The sequence below is a fragment of the Triticum aestivum genome, chromosome 1D (assembly GCF_018294505.1).
Source record: "Triticum aestivum cultivar Chinese Spring chromosome 1D, IWGSC CS RefSeq v2.1, whole genome shotgun sequence".
Taxonomy (NCBI): domain Eukaryota; kingdom Viridiplantae; phylum Streptophyta; class Magnoliopsida; order Poales; family Poaceae; genus Triticum; species Triticum aestivum.
Window position 1 is genome coordinate 366,095,837 of NC_057796.1, and position 19,347 is coordinate 366,115,183.

General features: G+C 47.6%; 4 protein-coding genes and 1 long non-coding RNA gene across 5 annotated transcripts; all 5 read left to right on the forward strand.

The window, feature by feature from the left end:
* Positions 1-2,511: 2,511 nt before the first annotated feature.
* Positions 2,512-3,251, forward strand: LOC123170146 (uncharacterized). The gene has a single exon (XM_044587985.1). The coding sequence runs from the start codon at positions 2,601-2,603 to the stop codon at positions 2,916-2,918; it is 318 nt and encodes a 105-aa protein (XP_044443920.1). The 5' UTR covers positions 2,512-2,600; the 3' UTR covers positions 2,919-3,251.
* A 3,551-nt stretch (positions 3,252-6,802) lies between these two features.
* LOC123170154 (uncharacterized) lies at positions 6,803-7,482 on the forward strand. The gene is made up of 2 exons (XR_006485059.1): positions 6,803-7,014; positions 7,107-7,482. It is a non-coding gene; the product is annotated as an uncharacterized lncRNA (long non-coding RNA).
* Positions 7,483-8,030: 548 nt separating this feature from the next.
* Positions 8,031-8,600, forward strand: LOC123159306 (ethylene-responsive transcription factor CRF4-like). Its single transcript, XM_044577136.1, has one exon. It carries the CDS (start codon positions 8,037-8,039, stop codon positions 8,598-8,600), a length of 564 nt encoding a protein of 187 aa, XP_044433071.1. The 5' UTR covers positions 8,031-8,036.
* A 2,350-nt stretch (positions 8,601-10,950) lies between these two features.
* On the forward strand, positions 10,951-13,024 carry LOC123182111 (putative F-box protein At1g67390). Its single transcript, XM_044594574.1, has 3 exons — positions 10,951-12,052; positions 12,159-12,302; positions 12,442-13,024. Exons 1-3 carry the CDS (start codon positions 11,021-11,023, stop codon positions 12,805-12,807), a joined length of 1,542 nt encoding a protein of 513 aa, XP_044450509.1. The 5' UTR covers positions 10,951-11,020; the 3' UTR covers positions 12,808-13,024.
* Positions 13,025-13,172: 148 nt separating this feature from the next.
* Positions 13,173-19,012, forward strand: LOC123182112 (putative F-box/LRR-repeat protein At3g28410). The gene is made up of 4 exons (XM_044594575.1): positions 13,173-17,375; positions 17,778-17,930; positions 18,032-18,230; positions 18,512-19,012. Exons 1-4 carry the CDS (start codon positions 16,461-16,463, stop codon positions 18,655-18,657), a joined length of 1,413 nt encoding a protein of 470 aa, XP_044450510.1. The 5' UTR covers positions 13,173-16,460; the 3' UTR covers positions 18,658-19,012.
* Positions 19,013-19,347: the final 335 nt, after the last annotated feature.

Below are 19,347 nucleotides of genomic sequence, written 5' to 3' on the forward strand. Positions count from 1 at the left end.
TTCGATGCAACTCTTTTTGCGGTGTGTTTGTCGAGATCCGATGAATTGTGGGTTTATGATCAAGATTATCTATGAACAATATTTGAATCTCCTCTGAATTCTTTTATGTATGATGTGTTATCTTTACAAGTCTCTTCGAATTATCAGTTTGGTTTGGCCTACTAGATTGATCTTTCTTGCAACGGGAGAAGTGCTTAGCTTTGGGTTCAATCTTGCGTTGCTCGATCCCAGTGACAGAAGGGGAAACAACACGTATTGTATTGTTGCCATCGAGGATAAAAAGATGGGGTTTATATCATATTGCTTGAGTTTATCCCTCTACGTCATGTCATCTTGCCTAATGCGTTACTCTGTTCTTATGAACTTAATACTCTAGATGCATGATGGATAGCGGTCGATGTGTGAAGTAATAGTAGTAGATGCAGAATCGTTTCGGTCTACTTGTCACGGACGTGATGCCTATATACATGATCATGCCTAGATATTCTCATAATTATGCACTTCTCTATCAATTGCTCGACAGAAATTTGTTCACCCACCGTAATACTTATGCTATCTTGAGAGAAGCCACTTGTGAAACTTATGGCCCCCGGGTCTATTTTCCATCATATAAGTTTTCAATCTATTTTTACTTTGCAATCTTTACTTTTAATCTTTATCATAAAAATACCAAAAATATTATCTTATCATCTCTATCAGATCTCACTTTTGCAAGTGGCCGTGAAGGGATTGACAACCCCTTTATCGTGTTGGTTGCAAGGTTCTTATTTGTTTGTGTAGGAACGAGGGACTTGCGTGTGGCCTCCTACTGGATTGATACCTTGGTTCTCAAAAACTAAGGGAAATACTTACGTTACTTTGATGCATCACCCTTTCCTCTTCAAGGAAAAATCAACGCATGCTCAAGAGGTAGCAGTATCATCATTGAAGACTGGTTCAGGGGCTACTGAGGGAGTCCTGGATTAGGGGGTCCTCGGGTGTCCGGGCTATGTGATATGGGCCGGACTGATGGGCCGTGAAGATTTAAGATAAAAGACCTTTCCCCGTCCGGATGGGACTCTCCTATGCATGGATGGCAAGATTGGCATTCAGATATGTAATTTCCTTCTTCTGCAAGCCGACTCTGTACAACCCTAGGCCCCTCCGGTGTCTATATAAACCGGAGGGTTTAGTCCGTAGAGGCTACCAGAATTCACATAGGCTAGATAGCTAGGGTTTAGCCATTACGATCTCGAGGTAGATCGGCTCTTGTAACCCATATACTCATCAAAGACAATCAAGCAGGAAGTAGGGTTTTACCTCCGTTAAGAGGGCCCGAACCTGGGTAAACATCATATCCCCTTTGTCTCCTGTTACCTTCGATCCTCAGACGCACAGTTCGGGACCCCCTACCCGAGATCAGCCAGTTTTGACACCGACATGGATCCCCCTCCAATTCATGAAAGATCTCCCCCTTAGGGTTCCACCCTACAACAGCGGTAGTACCGCTTCCGCTGCTACTTCCACTCATTTTTTAGCCTCTGTACTCGTTTGCCTCTCCGCGGTAGTAGGGTGGCAGTAAGGCGCTGCGGTACTGCCTCCGTACTCTGCCCTACCTCCGCTGCTCCCCTGTATACTGCAACCCCAGTGGTAGTACAGCTGGACCGAGCGGTAGTACCGCTCCGGCGGCACTGCCGCCTCGGGGTACTTCGCGTTTGCACTATACTCAGGGATCTTTCACCCGAGCGGTAGTACCGCTTGTGTGCGTCGAGTGCGCCGGGTATTCCCCTTCCCCACGCCCTCCACGTACCGGGGGAAACCCTAGGACCAGTCCGGGTAGCAGCGTCGTCATCGTCGCGTTGCTTCTCGCAGGTGTTGCTTGGTATGCGGCTCTCCGAAGTGCTAGGAGTGTGGTGCAAATTCTTCGGAGGACGCAGCGGTTGCGGGTCATCATTGTTTTCGTCGATCCGACTCAGTTGACATTAGTTTCTTTTTTCTTTATCTTTTATTTCTTTTTGGCGTGCTGGTGCTTGTGTTGTTTGGCCGAGCATTGAACTCACATTTTTATCAGTTGGTTCCTATATCAATATAATGAGGCGAAAGCCTATTTCGAGAGAGCTAACAGTTCTGATGATCATGTGAGGGGAGTAGTAATTGCACCTACCACATCTCCACTTAATCATCTTCTCTTTATTGATGACTCTGTTAATGTTCAAGGCGAAGGAAGGAGGAGCTATTAAAATGCGAGAAATCATTCAGAGTTCTTGTGATAACGTGCAGTGAACCTTTCAAAATCGTGTAAGTATTTCCTTTAGTAAGGGCTGTCAAATGAATGGAGGGTGCTAATCAAAGAGATTCTGAATGTCCTCGTGGGTCATGGACTGCTACTTCACGTGGTGTAGTCTGATGAAAGCAATTTGCTACAGTGCTGGACTATCTTTCGAGCAATAAACAAAGAGGCGACAGCGGTCGGAGCGGGTCCGCTGCACGTGACCGCTGCCGCTACCGCCAAGCGCTTTGTAGAAGACGGATCGAAAACCATCACATGCCGAGCCGATCCATCATTCCCTCGGCACGGCCTGTGACTCCATTCAGATCGATCCCAATCCACAGAAACATCAATGGCGTCCGTGAAGCTCGCCGCCGCGCTCGCTCTTGTAGCCGTGTGCGCCGCGCTCGCGGCGACGCCGGCCACGGCGTTCCCGCCCGAGAGCTGCGCGACGCAGGGCAGCTACTTCATCAACTGCCTTCGCCGCGGGTTCGGCGAGAGGTGCTGCGCCATGGTGGAGAACCCCAGGTGCTTCTGCCAGGTGGAGCGGGAGGCCGAGATCCGCTGCGTGCCCGGGCGGAGCTGCCCCAGCCGTGGCATTGCCAAGGTCGTGAAGGTCGCCGAGATGCACCTCTCCTGCATGAGGAACCTCAAGTGCAAGCGTGCCTAAGCTTAGCTGCCTCATTTTTGTATGTTTTCTCTGCTTCCTCGCGATGTGCTGGCCGTAACTATGTGTGGTTTGTTTCGTTTGGGTCGGCGGTAGCTGTGGTACTCTTTGAATGTTCTTCATCCGCTCCATCTTTGGACAAAGGTGGCATGGTTCTATCATGTGAGTTGTTTTAGGTGATGAATCTGTGCTAGATTGTTGTGGGTCAGTTTGTCGTTCGCAGTGTCTTCTTCAAAATATGCCTTTTTTTTATGAAGTTGTGGGTGCAGTTAACTGATCTGTAGTTCTGTACTATGAGTATCCGATCTGTGATTTAAATCACGCATGTAGCTGATATGTACTATGAGTGTCATTCTGTATGCTTATGAGTATCACTCCATAAACTATACACTTCTTGCCCCTCTTAGGTGAGACAGCAAAATAGATCTATACTACTATGAGCAATTGAGCATCATCCTATATACATCCATATCTCACCAAAAGAAATTTATACCATGACCATCGTTCTACATACATAGAGCATCTCTACCAGTCCCCTAAACCGCATATTTTCATAAAACATATCATATATATTTAAGAGAGTCATTCCCACTAACTTATTTATCTCAACATGCAAGTATATCACATCTCCGTACAACTATGGATGGGATAAGACCCACCTCAACATGTAACCGAGCATTGAAAAAGAATCACCACCACATGCAACCATGCATGAGAAAATATTTTTCAATCTATTATTCTACTTATATTCAATAATATTTTACAACTATGTACATAATCAAATATAATAAGCCGAATGTATTTTAAATTTTGGTTCATGTGTTATTAATCTAAATATTTATATTTCACACAACAAAATCTCATTGAAATATATTACAAGTGATTCTCGAAGCAATGCGTGGGGTTAGTTTGAGCGATCACTCAAACCGTATTTCACAAAATTATAAGGAAACCTTCCCTAAAACGCAGTCGTTCCACCTACTTTGAGTCCAACCACAAAAAGTCGCAGCCTCGCCCGGGAAGAGCGCCTAAACTCGCCCGGGAAGAGCGCCAAAACATCATGGATGTCGTCCAGGGTGAGCTCCATCTTGCGGTGCGTGGCTTGAGGCTCAGGTGCATGTCTTGCCGATCTCATGTGTGGCCACCGACTCGAGGTCCATGACGCCGTTGAGGTCGTGGAGGACGGCCCATCACTCAGAGGATGGCTCGAGGTCGCTTGTGCAAACTGAAATTTGGCCGACCAAGATGCCCTATCTTGTGGGCGTGTTCTAACGGTTTTCAGCCGGATTTCCGCGAATAACGGGGCAACTCTCTTCTATGGTTTTCAGCCGGATTTCCGCATTTTTTTTATGTTGCTACTGACTGTTGAGAGGTAAATGTTGCACAGAATTTTGCTGCTACTAGTGAATGTTGTGTTGAATTTAACATAGTTGTAATTTTCAAATCAGCTTATGTAAAAACACAGCCTGCACACGTCATCGAGGCGTCAGTGCATCACCAACTTGGCCTTCCTCACTGACGCAACCAGGAGGCCGCCAATCTGTGCCGGTGAGCCCATGGATTCGCCTCCCTCTGCTAGTTGCTTCGACGACCGATGACGGGGAAGGGAATCATGGTGTTTTGGCTCTGGCTAGTTGATAGGTTAGAGTTTTAGTCCTTACAAAGGCGATGCCCAGATGGATGGCTGCACTTCATCTTTGAGTTGATCTTTCTGGTTTCGAGCCTTATTGGGTTCGACCGTCAAGGCGGATTAGACGATGCTCCGACTTAGGTTCCTACCGACTCCAGAGAGCGGCGAGGTTATGATTTCTGGTCATGCACACGCGACGACGAGATTGAGTAAATAGCATAAAACTACTACTTTACAGACCCAAACGAGGGGTCGGCTGTTTCAAAAACTACCGGTTTTTAATTTTTCTCAGATAACTACCAAACGAGGGGTCGGCTGTTTTAAAAAACCCAAAACGCTGAGTGCTTATCAGTTGATCGTGATTATGACAGGTGGGACCCGCACCTAAACGAAGCTCTAGTTTGACCGTTAACTGACATGTGGGGCCCACATGTCAGCTTCTCTTTTCTTCTTCTCTTTCCTTCTCTCCTCTTCCTCCCGTACTCTCTCTCTGTCTTATCTTCAACCAGACCGGCGACCATATCCCCTTCCCTCGCATGCCCACTCCGCCGGCGACCCTTTCCCCTCCCCTGTCACGCCCACCCCGCCGGCGACCCGCTCACTCCCCTCGTGCGCCCACCTCGTGCGACCCGCTCCCTCCCCTCAGGTCGCCACACCGCCGCGCGCCATGGGGAGCTGCCTGGGGCGCGCCAGCCATGGGTCTCCGCTCAGGTCCCGTGCTGCCGCCCGCCATGGGGAGCACCTGGGGGTTGCCGCAGGCGAGGCAGAGCATGGCGGCGACCACAGGCGAGGGGCGGCGTGGCGGCGGCCACAGGCGAGGGGCGGCGTGGCGGCGGCTACAGGCAAGGGGCGGCGTGGATCCGGTCACTACGGGCGTGGCTCGCCGGCTGCAGGCGATGCACGGCGTCGGCCCGGAGGAGGTGGCATCGAGGCCATGGCGGGTGCGCCAGAGGACCTGATTGCTTTTTTTTGAAAACTTTCAGGGACCTGATTGCTTTTTTAGAAAATTTCCATGGACCCGATTGCTTTTTCAGACACTGGCATGTGGCCCCCACATGTAAGTTAACGGTCAAACAAACGGTGCGTTTAGTGGCGGGCCCGACCTGTCATAAACATGTTTAATTTTTTAACAAAGAGGATTTGGGGTTTTTTGAAACAGCCAACCCCTGACTTGGTAGTTATCAGCGAAAAAAATAAATTCAGTAGTTTTTTGGAACCATAGCCTGTAAAGTAGTAGTTTTATGCTATTTACTCGACGAGATTTAATGTTAGGTTCTACAAGTTGATTCAAGAGTTCAATGACGCCGACTGCAGCTCCAGAACACTAGTCTTTAGGCGCACGTGCACGAAGACTTCTCCACTGTCTTCCACGTCACCGCGAAGACGTGAAGCCGCATATGACGAACCGTGGGCTTCAAGATGGCGTCTTCAAGAAGGGGACGACACCGGAGCGCCGCCACTCTCGAGCTGTTGAACAGATGCAATGTTTTCCTTATGTGTTTTTCTTTTTCCTTTTGCGCCGAATCTAGCACCGACTCCTACCGTATCGTGCGCAATAGCCTGAAGAAAGAAAGGGCCACGTGGACTTCCCTCTTGGCATTCTGACGTCGCAGCAGATTGCATACTTATCAATTTCCTTATTAAATACATCTATCCATCTGCTAGGAGTCTTTGACTTCCAAAGTCATAAATACTGCATATCTGTGCAGTAACATGATCCAAAAACTTTCAAAATTTTCAAAAACAAATGAAAAAATCATGAAACTTGTAAACCATGTTATTTTATAAAATTGTTGATTTTTTAAAAAAATGATCAACAAATATTAAAAAAAATCACATTTTTTTTTGAAAAATGGTCACAAAACATTTTTTAAAAAGTTCACGTTTTATACTATCTCCATTCCAAAATATATGAATTTAGCCTACCAAAATGTCATTCTAAAGCTAGTATATTTTGGGACCGGGGAATATATTTTAGAACGGAGGTAGTACTCCTTGATTACCAAAAGATGCCCCACAGTTTGGTAATTTACTACTCTCGAGCTGTTGAACAGTGCAATCTTTTTGTTATGTGTGTTTTTCTTTTTGCGCCGAATCTAGCACGGACTCCTACCGTATCGTGCGCAATAGCCTGAAGAAAGAAAGGGTCACGTGGACTTCCCTCTTCTTGCATTCTGACGTCGCAGCAGATTGCATACTTATCAATTTTCTTATTAAATACACCTATCCATCTGGTACGTTTACAAGCTTCTATCTACTAGTACAAGTCTTTGACTTCCAAAGCCAGCCTATAAATACTGCATATCCTCTCTGACATAAAAGTTCTTGCTCCATAGCAAACCAAGTGGAGAAAGGAAAGGAAGCATACTCGAAACTTCGCCCAACACCACCCACCGATCATGAGTGCAAGAAATGCTATCATATGCTTTGTGTTGATTCTTGTATTGTTCCCGGATCATGGCTCCGCAGGTTTGTGCTCCTCGCTCCGTCTCAGTGACAACCGACTACAGGTTCTTCATCATGGATATTCATATTCATACATGCGTGTTAATTCATTTCAGGATGCTGGGTGAATATCAATGGCGGCCCACTCTGCATAGGCTTTCTGTGCAAGGCGACTTGCTTGATTGCGGAGAAGATGTTTAATTGCGTTCTCAAGGAGCACAGGTGCGAGGGGACACCGCTCAATAGCGAATGCATGTGCTATCTCTGCGACAAATAGTCGGTTAACATGGGAGCTGAAGATAGCCTCATGATTACAAAGTGTCAAACAATGGGAATGAATAATTTCTAATAGAAACCAGTATCCTCAAATCCGATGCAGTTTCCTGCATTCTCAAATGCCGTGTCATCAATATTCATGCATACTCCAAGATTTCGCTGCAAAACAACAACAGGCATGTGGATGGCATGCCAATCATGTGCTATGTACTTTCATGGACGAAAAAGCTGCTTTCTTCCTGACCGCACTTGAGCTAGTTTCACGGAGATCATATTTTTCCCTGTCAAGAGTTATAGGTAGTCGACAACAGAATTAACAGGAAGTTTGATGACTGTCCTCTATCAGAACTTGTCCAGGAATAGGATGGGCATGACTGGTAAGAAAAATTACGGTACATGAGGAGGACGGACACCTAGCCGCAGTGTGCGATTATCTTTGTTAGAGCATCTTCAATAGATGATGTAGATGTATAAATACCTACTTTTTACATCACTTGGAGCATCCCCAACGGACGCGCCAAAAGACGCGCGCGGCAAGTTTTCACGCGCTCCAGCGGAGGCGGGAAACTACCGCACGCGGGAAGCGATTGCGCGCGCGCGGAAAATAGCGGCAGAACGCGCGGTAGATTTGACGCGCCGCTTCGCGCGCGCCTATAAAATGCGGCGCTCGCAACGCGCTCCACCACACTGCCACGCGCCCATCCCCTCGCCACCTCGCCGCTTCCACCTCTTTCTCGCCGCTTCCAGCGCCCCGCCACCACCGTGCCACCATGCCGCCGCGCCGCTGGGGATCTTCAGGCTACCGCGGCGTCCGCACGCGCCCCAACGGCCGGTACTCCGCCGAGATCCGGTCCGGCGACGTCCGGCTCGGCCTCGGCATGTTTCGGACCGCGCACGAGGCGGCCCGCGCGTACGACGCGGCGGCGTGGCGCCTAGAGAGGCCTCCGTCCCAGATGAACTTCCGGGACGTCCACACGCGCGAACAGGCGCAGGCCGTCGCCCCTCCGCCTCGTCTGATCACGGACCAGGACCGTGCGGACCACATTCGCCTGCAGCGCCGCCTCCTCGTCGCCGAGGAAGACGAGCGAGCCATGGCGGAGTGGCGCCGGCGCCACCCGGAGGACGTCGCCAACGAGCGCGCCTACTGGGCGGAGAGGACGGCAAGGCGCCGCACGGAGCGGGCGGACCGGCGTCGGCGGAAGGCTTTGGCGATATCGCAGTGCGATATCGTTGAAGCAGGTGGGAGGTCGATCTTCATGTCAGACGACGAACGTTGGGAGGATATATGGATCGATACCTCGGACAGCACCTCCGAGGATGAGGACTCGGAGTAGTTCTGCATCGTACTTTTATCTAGTTGCACCGTAGTTTAATTTTATGTAGTTGCACCGTAGTTCGGTTTTATCTATCTATGCTATGACTTATTTATCTATTATGCTATGAACTATGTAAAATATCTTTGTACCATTTTTTTTATCTATGTGAAATTTATTTTGTGTCCAAAATGCAACAAATATGGACATGTGCGGGGCCCAACAAATATGGGCTGCTCGCGCGCGCTGCATTTTAGCGCGCTGCTGAAGCTGCGCGCGCGCTGTATTTTAGCGCGGTTGCTGGAGCCAGCGCTGTGCACCGCGCCAAACCTGACGATGGGCACGCCACAAACTACTTTTTAGCGCACCGCGCGTTCCGCAGCTGTTGGAGATGCTTTTAGATCTAATAACACCCCTCCAACAGATGATGTAGTTGTAGATTTTTTTTCTCAGAATTTACTATAGATGTATTTTGCATCACTTGGTGATGCAAATATACACCACCAACCGCGCGGTGATGTAAAATGGCCACCCACTGCGCGAACTGCCTTTGGACCCTCACCCCCCAACGCCGCCTGCCCACCGTACCCCGCCGCCGGCAGATCCGGCCTTCCCACCACCGCCGCCGCCGGATCCGTAGCTTTCCCGCCGCCGCACGTCTCGAAATCGCCATATTTGAAGCCACCGCCACCCGATTCAGAACTTCTCCGATGCCGTCGTTGCCCCGCCGCCACCCGATTTGCAGCTTCTCCGCCCTGCCACCGCCGATTCGAAGCTTCTCCGCCCCGTCGCCTCCCGATTCGAAGCTTCTCCGCCCCGCCGCTACCGATTCAAATCCGCACCCGCGCCGCCGCCATGCCGCCGAAGAGGGTCTCGAAGAGCAGGACCGGCTACTTCGGGGTGCGGGAGAAGCCGTCTGGGAACTTCGGTGCCGAGTTCCTGCGTGACGGCTATCGCTACTGGCTCGACACCTTCAAGTACCTAGAGGTGGCTGCACGTGCGTACGACGTCGCCGCTTGGTGTTTCGGCCGGTCAAGGCACGAGATGAACTTCCCGGATATCGAAACCTGGGAGGATGTGGAGTTCATCGGATCGAAGAATCTTAAGATACGACAGACGGACGGGGAGGAGGAGGAGGAGGAGGAGTAGAAGACGGCAAGGATCACCATTGTTCCCGGCGAAAGTGACAAAGCAGCGCTGTCGAGGTTTGTGCGGGAGCATCCGGAGTACTTCCAGGCCAAGCAGGATTTCCATTGGAAGCGAGCAGAAGAAGAATAAGGCGGTGAAGAAGGAGGACAAGGCCGGCCCCTCGACAGTGATCCCCATCGAGTCTGACTCGTCAGGCTGGGATGACTCTGAGGAGGAGTTCGAGACGCTCGATGACTCCGACGACTCCATCAAAGAGGAGTTCTGGGAGCGGCTAGAAAACGATATTACTAGTTTTATGTTTTATGTAGTTCAAGTAGACTCGGAGGAGTAGTAGTTTGGTGTGATGTAGTAGTTTGAACTATGTTTTTTGTTTGTTTTATGAACTATGTTTGCTTCAAATGAACTTGATATGTTTGAATTTATGTTTGAAATGATGTAGTAGTTCAACTTGTTTTACATCATCTATGGTACAATATGAGGTCGTTTATCATATCGATGGTACGCCATCCAGACCCCCATCACCAAGTTTTGTGACGCGGTTGGTCGGCTGGAGGCAAGGTGGCCATTGCGCGCGACAGAGGAGGAGATAGTAAGTTTTGCTTCTTCTTGCTCAACTTGTTGGTCGAATCATTCACTAAATGTTGCTCTACACATTAGGTAGCCCGCACGCGCTATTGTGATGTACCATAGCACAGAGGGACGGCCATTTACGCACACACACTGTTGGATGAAGCTGAAGGAGCAGTATGTGCGAGACAATATGATCCGTTTATGAAAAACTTGTTGAACATCCGGTTAATCTCTTGAATTTGAATTATTATTTTACTAGACTTATTTGCATGCTATGTATGATTTGTGCTATTTTCTATCCGAACTTTGATGAAATCCGCCGTGTTTACATGAATTTTGGCCGGTTAATTGAAACATTGTTTAAAATGTAAGTGGACATATGCAACTAGCATTGGATGGCCGGCTCCCGCATCCGTGTCCGCGGATGGATGCCGGAGCAGATTTGCGGGTCAGCATTCGAGATGCACTTATACTTTTTTTAGCCTAAGATTTCCCTTTTTTTTTAATTTTTGAGCGTAAGATGCCCTTATACTTCTTCTTCACAGATGGAAAGTGGGCCTTGAGAGGGTTTCGGACATTTGGGCCTGTTCCACTTTTCTTTGTCTCAAAAAAAGAAAAAAATTCCCCCCTTTTCTTTGCCTAAAAAAAAAAGAAATCCCCCTTTTCTTCCGCCGCTCCACTCCACAGAAATCGTCCCCACCGCGGCGCTTCCGGCGACGGCCATGGACACCCGGGTGCCGCCCGTTCCCATGGATCCCGCGGCCGCGGCGAAGTCCCGGCGCGACCGCCATGACCCGGAAGAGATGGAGGGCCTCTTCTCCCGCATGCTCTCCCGGACCCGCAACGTCCTCCCAGACCCGCCCGTCTCCGTCGACGGCCGCCTCTTCGCTCTCCTCCCCCACGACTCCGTCGACAGCATCAGCCGCCTCCCCGACGTGCTCCTCGGCAACATCGTCTCCCGCCTCCCAGTCAAGGAGGCCGCGCGCACCGCCGTGCTCTCCCGGCGCTGGCGCGGGGTCTGGCGCTCCACCCCGCTCGTCCTCGTCGACTCTCACATCCTCCCGGAAGACGCAGGCACCGCGGTCGCGCGCGCCGACGCGCGGCGCATCACCTCCGCCGTCTCCCGCATCCTCGCCGCGCACCCGGGTCCCTTCCGCTGCGTCCACCTCACCAGCTGCTACATGGAAGAGTTCAATGGCCTGCTCAGGCGCTGGCTCCAGATCCTCGCCGACAAGGGCATCGAGGAACTCATCCTCGTCAACCGCCCAATGCCGCTCGGCTGCCTTCTCCACTCCACGTTCTTTCTCCCCTCCACGTTCTTAGGCATGACCACCCTCACCTGCCTCTACCTCGGCCTCTGGAAATTCCCCGACACGGCCAGCGTCAAGCGCGCCACCTTTTTCCCTAACCTCCGTGAGCTCGGGCTCTGCACCGTCCTCATGGAGAGCAAGGATTTGGACTTCATCCTCGACAGGAGCCCCGTGCTTGAGACGCTCTGTGTGGAAAGCAATATTTTCAAGCTTGGCCTTCGCCTTGTCAGCCAAAGCATCCGGTGCGTGAAGATCATCCTGTCCTTCTTTGAGGAAATCGCTGTGGTGGACACCCCATGCCTGGAGCGACTCATCCTTTCAGGTGGTTGGACCAAAGACGGGGTCTGCACCAAGGTGAAGATCGGCCATGCCCCCAAGTTGCACTCTTTGGGATATTTGGATTCAGAAAATCATGTCCTAGAGTTCGGCAACACTGTCATCAAGGTGCCTCGTCTTCTCCATTTGTTCTGCTGTACATCATACCTAAATGATGAATGCATATGTGTGATCTTTCTTCTCTTGATTAAGTGCATTGTGATTGCAATTGCAGGCTGGGACAAAGGTGAGCCCAAGCACCATGGTGCCAAGTGTGAGGATCCTGGCTTTGGATGTGCGTTGTGGAGTCCGCAGTTATGCCAAGATGATCCCGACTGTCCTCAGATGCTTTCCAAATGTTGAGACGCTCCACATCATGGTGAAGCCCCTGGTGCTTCTTTTGGCATTCATTTGCACCATCCTGTACTATATGCATATTATTGTCAATTGCTGCTGCTGCTGTATGATCCATTAGCAGCTGATGAATTTCATGTGCACTAATTTAATTAATTTTACAGTCTGGAGAAACTGGTCAACCCTCTGGCAAGCACAACCTTGAGTTCTGGAATGAGTCTGGTACCATAAAATGCATCTGCTCGTGCATCAAGCTGCTGGTTTTCCATGATTTCCGAGGGGATCGAAGTGAGCTTGCTTTCCTCAAGTTTTTCTTTAAGAGTGTGTTGGTGCTGGAGGAGGCGTTGATAGTGATGGCAAATGGAAGTTTCACTTCGATGGAGGATATGCTTTCCAAAGTGAAGCCTCTGGGATCCATGAAACGGGCCAGTTCAGACTCCACAATCACGATTAATCCCCAAGGAGGTAGCATTTGGAACTTCAAGAAAGCATCCGACTTTTCTCTTTGCGACCCTTTCGCGAACGACTGAAGTCAAAGGTGCCTGTTTATTTCATGGTCACTAGCTCTGGAAATTGTTGTGTTCTGGGTCATAGCATGGACATGCACTGTTTTCAGCTTTTCGATGATCCGCCTGACTCTTGTTTCTGCAAACATGATTAGCTTAAGTGTTGAAGTTAGTGCTACCGTCTTCAATGATGCAAATGACTTATCATTCTGTGGTAATTGCAGAGCACCTATTCTACTCATGTTAATTGTGATTTCATTAGCTAGGTTTGAGCTCCTGAGTATGGCGTTACATTGCACAATTGCTGCCATACGTATGAGGCTTGATGCGGGGGAGAATTAGTGATATCCGAGCTAATTCATCTTTTGCTTACTGTCTTGACAATTTACTCTAGGCAGAAGATTTTGATGCTCTCAGAGTGTGCCATTTTTGGTTCTGATTGATTTGCATAGATGTGCCAAGTCAATTATTATTGCAGCTCCCGGTTTTCAACGCAATTTTTTTTAATTATTGCAGCTATTTATGCCTATCTGGTTCTTCAGTTGTGTTATTTGAATCTTTATTTGCAAGCTAATTTGGTTACTTTTGCAACGTGTTAAGGTAATAATGGTAACTTGAACAACGTGGGCATGGCTAAGGCCAGGTGGCCAAACTATGTTCAGAGCTAGTTTGGTAGTAGAGTTTCTTTTCTTCTGCAGTGAGATCCTTATGAAGAATAACTTTCAGAGGATAGTATGGGGTGGTAAACAGAAGTGAGCAACTCGTGGTTCATTTTATCTAATCATTCTGTCATTTCAGTAAATTGGTGCAAAACTTAACAATTTTCTCTGTAGCACTTTATGCTCACGCATTATCTGAAAATGTTAGAATCCAATTGTTTTTGCTGCCATAGTCCCTTATGGTATATGATATCCTGGTTGTTTTACAAGCCACCAGAGTCATTTTCTGCTAGTTAGTGCAAAACAGACAATATAAATTGGTAATGCAAATGTTTTTCTTTTTGCTCAGAACTATTGCTTAGGACACAATATTATGTTAGAGTGTCTGACAGATTAATAAGTGTTGATATGTTTCCCACATTAGATGTTGATTCAACTACTAGAGGGAAAGTAGCAACTGTCCTCTCTGTCCAGGGGTCACTGTACTAGTTGTGTTTTAAACATCAGTATTTGTATGCTCTACTAAGCTATGTGATTCTCTTGCGTATTCAGTACCTAAGAGTTCTATATTCAGTATATTTTTTATTTTTTCAGTATTTTGCCATCTTTTTATGGTATTTTGTAATGCAGAAATTCATTTATCTTTTTTCATGATGATTTCTTTCTCGCGTCTGATGTTTTTGCCTAGAAGATGTTTACTCAAGTTTTGTGTCGACCAGTTATGGATGGATCGCAAACATCATGAACCTTGAATCCTTGATACTCGCCCATGCGTACCTTCTAAAACCTAGCAAGATGTTGCTTTGTATAAGATGCTTGATTTCTACCTTTCCCGTGTCATTATCCTTGGTCTTTCTTTCTCTGTTGTCCAGTCTTAATTGCCATATCATTCATCATTTCCTTGTTATCATTTATAGTTCAGTTTGCCCAGCATCATCCTTCACTGGGAACTACAAAAGCAACATCCAACTTCAACCTGGCGGCCTCTTGTCCTTCACCATTTCTCAGTTATCATCTACTCAACAACATTGTCATTCATCAACAAGAACAACAAAGGCTTTTAGTCCCAAACAAGTTGGGGTAGGCTAAAGTTGAAACCCATAAAGATATCGAAACCTAGTCATGGTTTTGGCACATGGATCTCAAATGCCTTGTCATTCATCATCGGTCCTTTTCTTTTCTCTCTTTTTTGCTTAGTATAATTTCTTCAGAAGATAGTTCCTTACTCTCCCTAGTGTTTCCTCCATCTTTACGTTTTTTAAGGTCCAAGCAAGCGACTATGTGTTCGTCTCTTTCTAAGTTATCTGTACATTGGCATTAGGCAATAGTCTCAGTTTCTCTATCCCACTCACTTTTCTTTCTCAACATCCGTGGCTACATATATTTCTTCTGTCATTTCTTAGCCTTGTTTTTCTCCATCTCTGTTTATTGTCTTATTTATCTGTACCTTCAAGTGAAATGATAACAACTAGACCGCAAGTGCTAACCAAATAATTATTTCATATTCATATATTTATACCATAGTCAACCAACTAAGTATATAACAATTGGATTAAATTTCTTTCTCTGTATGACAATACTTCTTTGAACAATAGTTCTTCAGTCCCTTGGTTATCTGTCTTAAATTCTTAATTAAGCTGGAAGGCTGACTTGATTATAAGTTATCTAGTTATTTAAATAGTATTTTTGAGAGCTATAGCGAGCAGTTTGTTTTCTAGGACCATGTCAAGCAGTTCTCAGTCATATAAATAGTATTTTCAGAGCTACATTTGAGCAGTTAGGTTTTTAGGACCATACCAAGCAGAATTTCTTATTTCTTTCTTCAGTGTCTGTTATCTTTAGTTTCCCCTCCCCAGTTTTAAATATGTCCCTTTCTTCAATCTATATTCAGTTTCTCAGTTTCTTTCTTCAGAGTTTTCCGTCTCTCTACATCTTTCACTTCACTATAGTCTTCATTTTCTGTCTTCATTCCCGCTCGTGCAGTTATTTTGTAGCATCTTAGGATTCATTCTTCATTCGTCAGTCGTTCTTCTTCAGTTTTTCCCCTTTTGTTCTGTGTTACTTCATTGTCTGTTGCATCATCTAGCTGAGATGGTAGTGGAGATAATTTCTGTTGGCAAACCACTTAGGCGAACTCTCTGTTGCGATTCTGCAAATGCTGGCGATGCGGAAGTGAAAAAGGTTATGACTTTGAACCCATGGAACTGTCCATTCGACATTGGAAACGCGCAACGTTCTGCATGTTGTTGAGACCAAACTGCAGTTTTTATGAAGTTTTTGGTGTTTTTTCTGCCTTAGTTTTCTAACCTTCACCCCTTGTTTGGTCGATGGTTAAGTGCCGACTCTGCATTTTTCTTGAATGGATGTTGTCTAGTTTACTGCAGGGCGCATTTGCTGTTTATGCAGAATACATTTAGAAATAGTTTTCATTTTTAACAAGGATTCACTTAATTGACCATGGCGGTGGGGGCGTAGCGGGGTGAGCCAATCCGGCGACGGCGCGTGGGTGGCCGTGCCAGGCTAGAGCCGGCGAAGGCGTGATGGCTACGGTCGCGTCCGGCGACGAGGAGCGCAGGTGCGCTCGCCGGCGGCGTGAGGACGACGCAGGTGAGCCGATTCAGCAACGGGGCGTCGCGGCTGATTGTGGGGATGGAGGCTGGGGCGGCTCGGCGGGCCTTGGGTCGGTCTGCAGCAGGCCCCTTGGTGCGGTCAAAGCAATTGCAAGAGGGGCCAAATTGCAAATCTCAAATATGGCGGTTGTTTCTGCGGCATCTGATGAAAACCAGATCCGACGACTACGTACGAAGGCGGTTGACGCGCGGAGAAAAATCAGCTGGCTGACTCACGCATTTAAAAAAAAGAAAAAAGAAAATAAGGAACGTAAATAATAATCCCGTAATCTCCTCGCAATCATACCGAATACATCGCTCCAGACCGTTACGATTTCGGATCGTTCTCCTCGCCATTACAGATCACCTCGAGTACGTACTACACATTATATTGCAGCCTCCCTCCTCCATGGCTCCAAGCCAGCAGACCTGCCTAGAAGCCTGCATCCATCTGCAAAGCATGAGGGGCCGCGACCTCACCGGCTCGCTGCCGGACGAGGTCCTGCAGCACGTGCTCTCCTTCCTGCCGTCGCGCGAAGCCGTCCAGACTTCCGTGCTCTCCCGGCGCTGGCGCCACCTCTGGAAATCCACCCCTTCCGTCCGCGTCAGCGGCCGGGGAGACGGCTTTCGCCTCTTCGTCAACAGCCTGCTGCGCCACCGGAACGACGCCTCGCCGCTGCGCACCTTCGAGATCGACGACCTCGTGAAAGCCCCCCAGCCGTCCACCAACTTCTTCTTCGACGACGACGTCGTCCCGGAAACCGATCCCCACCCCGACGTCGACCTGTGGATCAGGCACGCCTTGTCCACGTGCCGTGCCACCTCGCTCACGGCACTCTTCGACGAAGAGGGCTTGCTGCCATGGCGTCCCCGTCCCCCTTTCTCCTTCACGTCCAGCCACCTCACGACCATGCACCTCGAGTTCGTCGAGCTCGCCGACGGCCTCCTCGACTTCTCCCCCTGCCCGGCGCTCCTGCGGCTCAGCCTCAGCGGATGCCGCCTCGACGGCGACGCCATCGTCTCGCCCTCGCTGGAGCGCCTCAGCATAATCCGCTGCGACATTCCGATCGGCCGGAACACGGCCGGTCGGACCGCCACGATGAGGATCTCCACGCCGAACCTCCGTCATCTGGAGATATCCGATAGCTGTGACGGGGAACAGACACCTCCCTCCCTCGACAGCATGCCTTTGTTGACGACGGCGAGCATCCGGTTCACGGGCAGCACCCGGATTTACCCCACCAATGGTGACGCTTCCTTGCTTCTGCATGGCTTGTCAGAGGCCACGACCTTGGAGCTTACGGCTTCGACTCCTGATGGAAAGGTTTGTCAAATGCGACCTGATGTTAAGATTTGAATTTTTTTTTCAGTTCGCATGATCAGGCACAAATGCACAATAGTATTGCACTTTGCACCAGTCCCCACAAAAAGATGTTCGAAAAAGAAATCTAAAAATTATGATAGGTTGCATTTGAAACAGTTGTTTAATTAGGAGTGTACTTGGTATATATGCTCAACCAAGCATAGAGCTTAATGATGATTTACTATAAATAAGTGGTGCTAATATTTCAGATAATTTATTATTTGTACGTGATATTGTTTTTTCTTTCTCTTGCACATTCCTGAAACTCCTTTCCATAGAACAGACACATTCCGGTCTCTAGTTGAGGTTTTTCTACATGCTAGTCACAAGTTTTTATTAGCCTTACATGTGCACTCTATCCAGGCAATCCTACAAGGTGACTTGAGATGGTGCCCTACATTCACCGAGTTAAAGACTTTGATACTGAACGAGTGGTGTCTATATGACGATGTAACTGCGCTCGCATGCCTTCTGCGGCACACACCAGCACTAGAGAGTTTGCAACTTGATTTCAAGGTACGTACTAACTATATATGTTGATGTGTTTGAGATTTTTCTACTTTGCCGTTGCATATAAGGTCCATATAAGGTTTTAACCTTTATCTTTTCTTCTCCAGAGCAGCGATACACTCCAGGAGAAAATAAAAGGAAGTTGTATCATATTAAAAGAGTTATTTCCTACGCTTGAAAACCTGAAGGCAGTGAAGATCAGAAGGCACTGCTCATATTCTGACACAAAGAACCACGAAATTTTGAAGTTGTTCCGTGATTTGGGCATACCTCGGTGTAAAGTTAAGTATGCTCTGAACTTTGAAGGTAAGCTCTATATATACCAAGTTTCTTTGCGTGGTTTTCCATAATAAGATCTAAACGCTCTTATATTTCTTTAGGGAGGAGCACATAAAAGCAAGTGCATTGAACAAAATTTAAAATATAACTAGCTATATATACATATGAAGAGAGTTTGTACATTTACCAACCGTTTGTATACATCAATATGTTGTACTGTCCTGTTAATTATGTATTGCAAACTGCTTAATCACTTATCTGTTGTGTATCCTTCTGATTATTTGTTCTCTACAACAATCCATTTACAGCAGTGGATGCCGCTATGGAGGGGAAAAACGCAAGAGGGGGTCAAGAAGACGGTAGGATGCATCTCGGCTCAGATTGCATAACTGAAGCAGGAATCGACGCTTCGCGAGGATCCAAGCGGTGTAGGATAGAACGTAGTCTGCTATGAGGTTCTATCCCTTTGAACCAAAGACTGAACGCGCCTTTGGAAACCACCATACCCCTATGCACCGAACTACTGGAAAAATTCATGTTTGCCTAGTGTCAGCGTCTTTGCCAAGTGCATTTCGTCAGGGTGTTTGCCGAGTGTCATCCAAAAAATACTCGGCAAAAAAGCAAAACTCGGTAAACAGGTGCTTTGCCAAGTGTCGTGGACAAAACACTTGGCAAAACAGTGGAATTTTTTCAAAAAGGTGCTTTCTTAAGCGCTACACTCAGCAAAAGGGCATTTTTCTAGAGTGCTACACTCGGCAAAAATGGGGTATTTACCGAGCTGCACTGTTTTGGCTGTCGAGATTGTGTATGACATCGGATGAAGATGATCCAAAAATCAAAGTTTTTCATTTTGACGAGACAAACAAATTTCATGTTGAGAACTTTTTCATTTAAGGCCATATTAATTACACTTTTTTGCCATGCCAAAATATGGTCTCAAATGACTAAGGCGGTGGTAATATTTATTGCATAGTATGACAGTGTTTCTAAACTTGGCACTTATGTGCATCTGTCAGTTACAAACAATGTTGCCAAATCTATTTTCCAAATTTTTTGTACAAAAAATAGTGTTATATTTTGTAATTGTAAAAATTGGATATTTTTGTGAATCTGGTAAAAAAAAACAGGGTGCAAAATGGCAGCA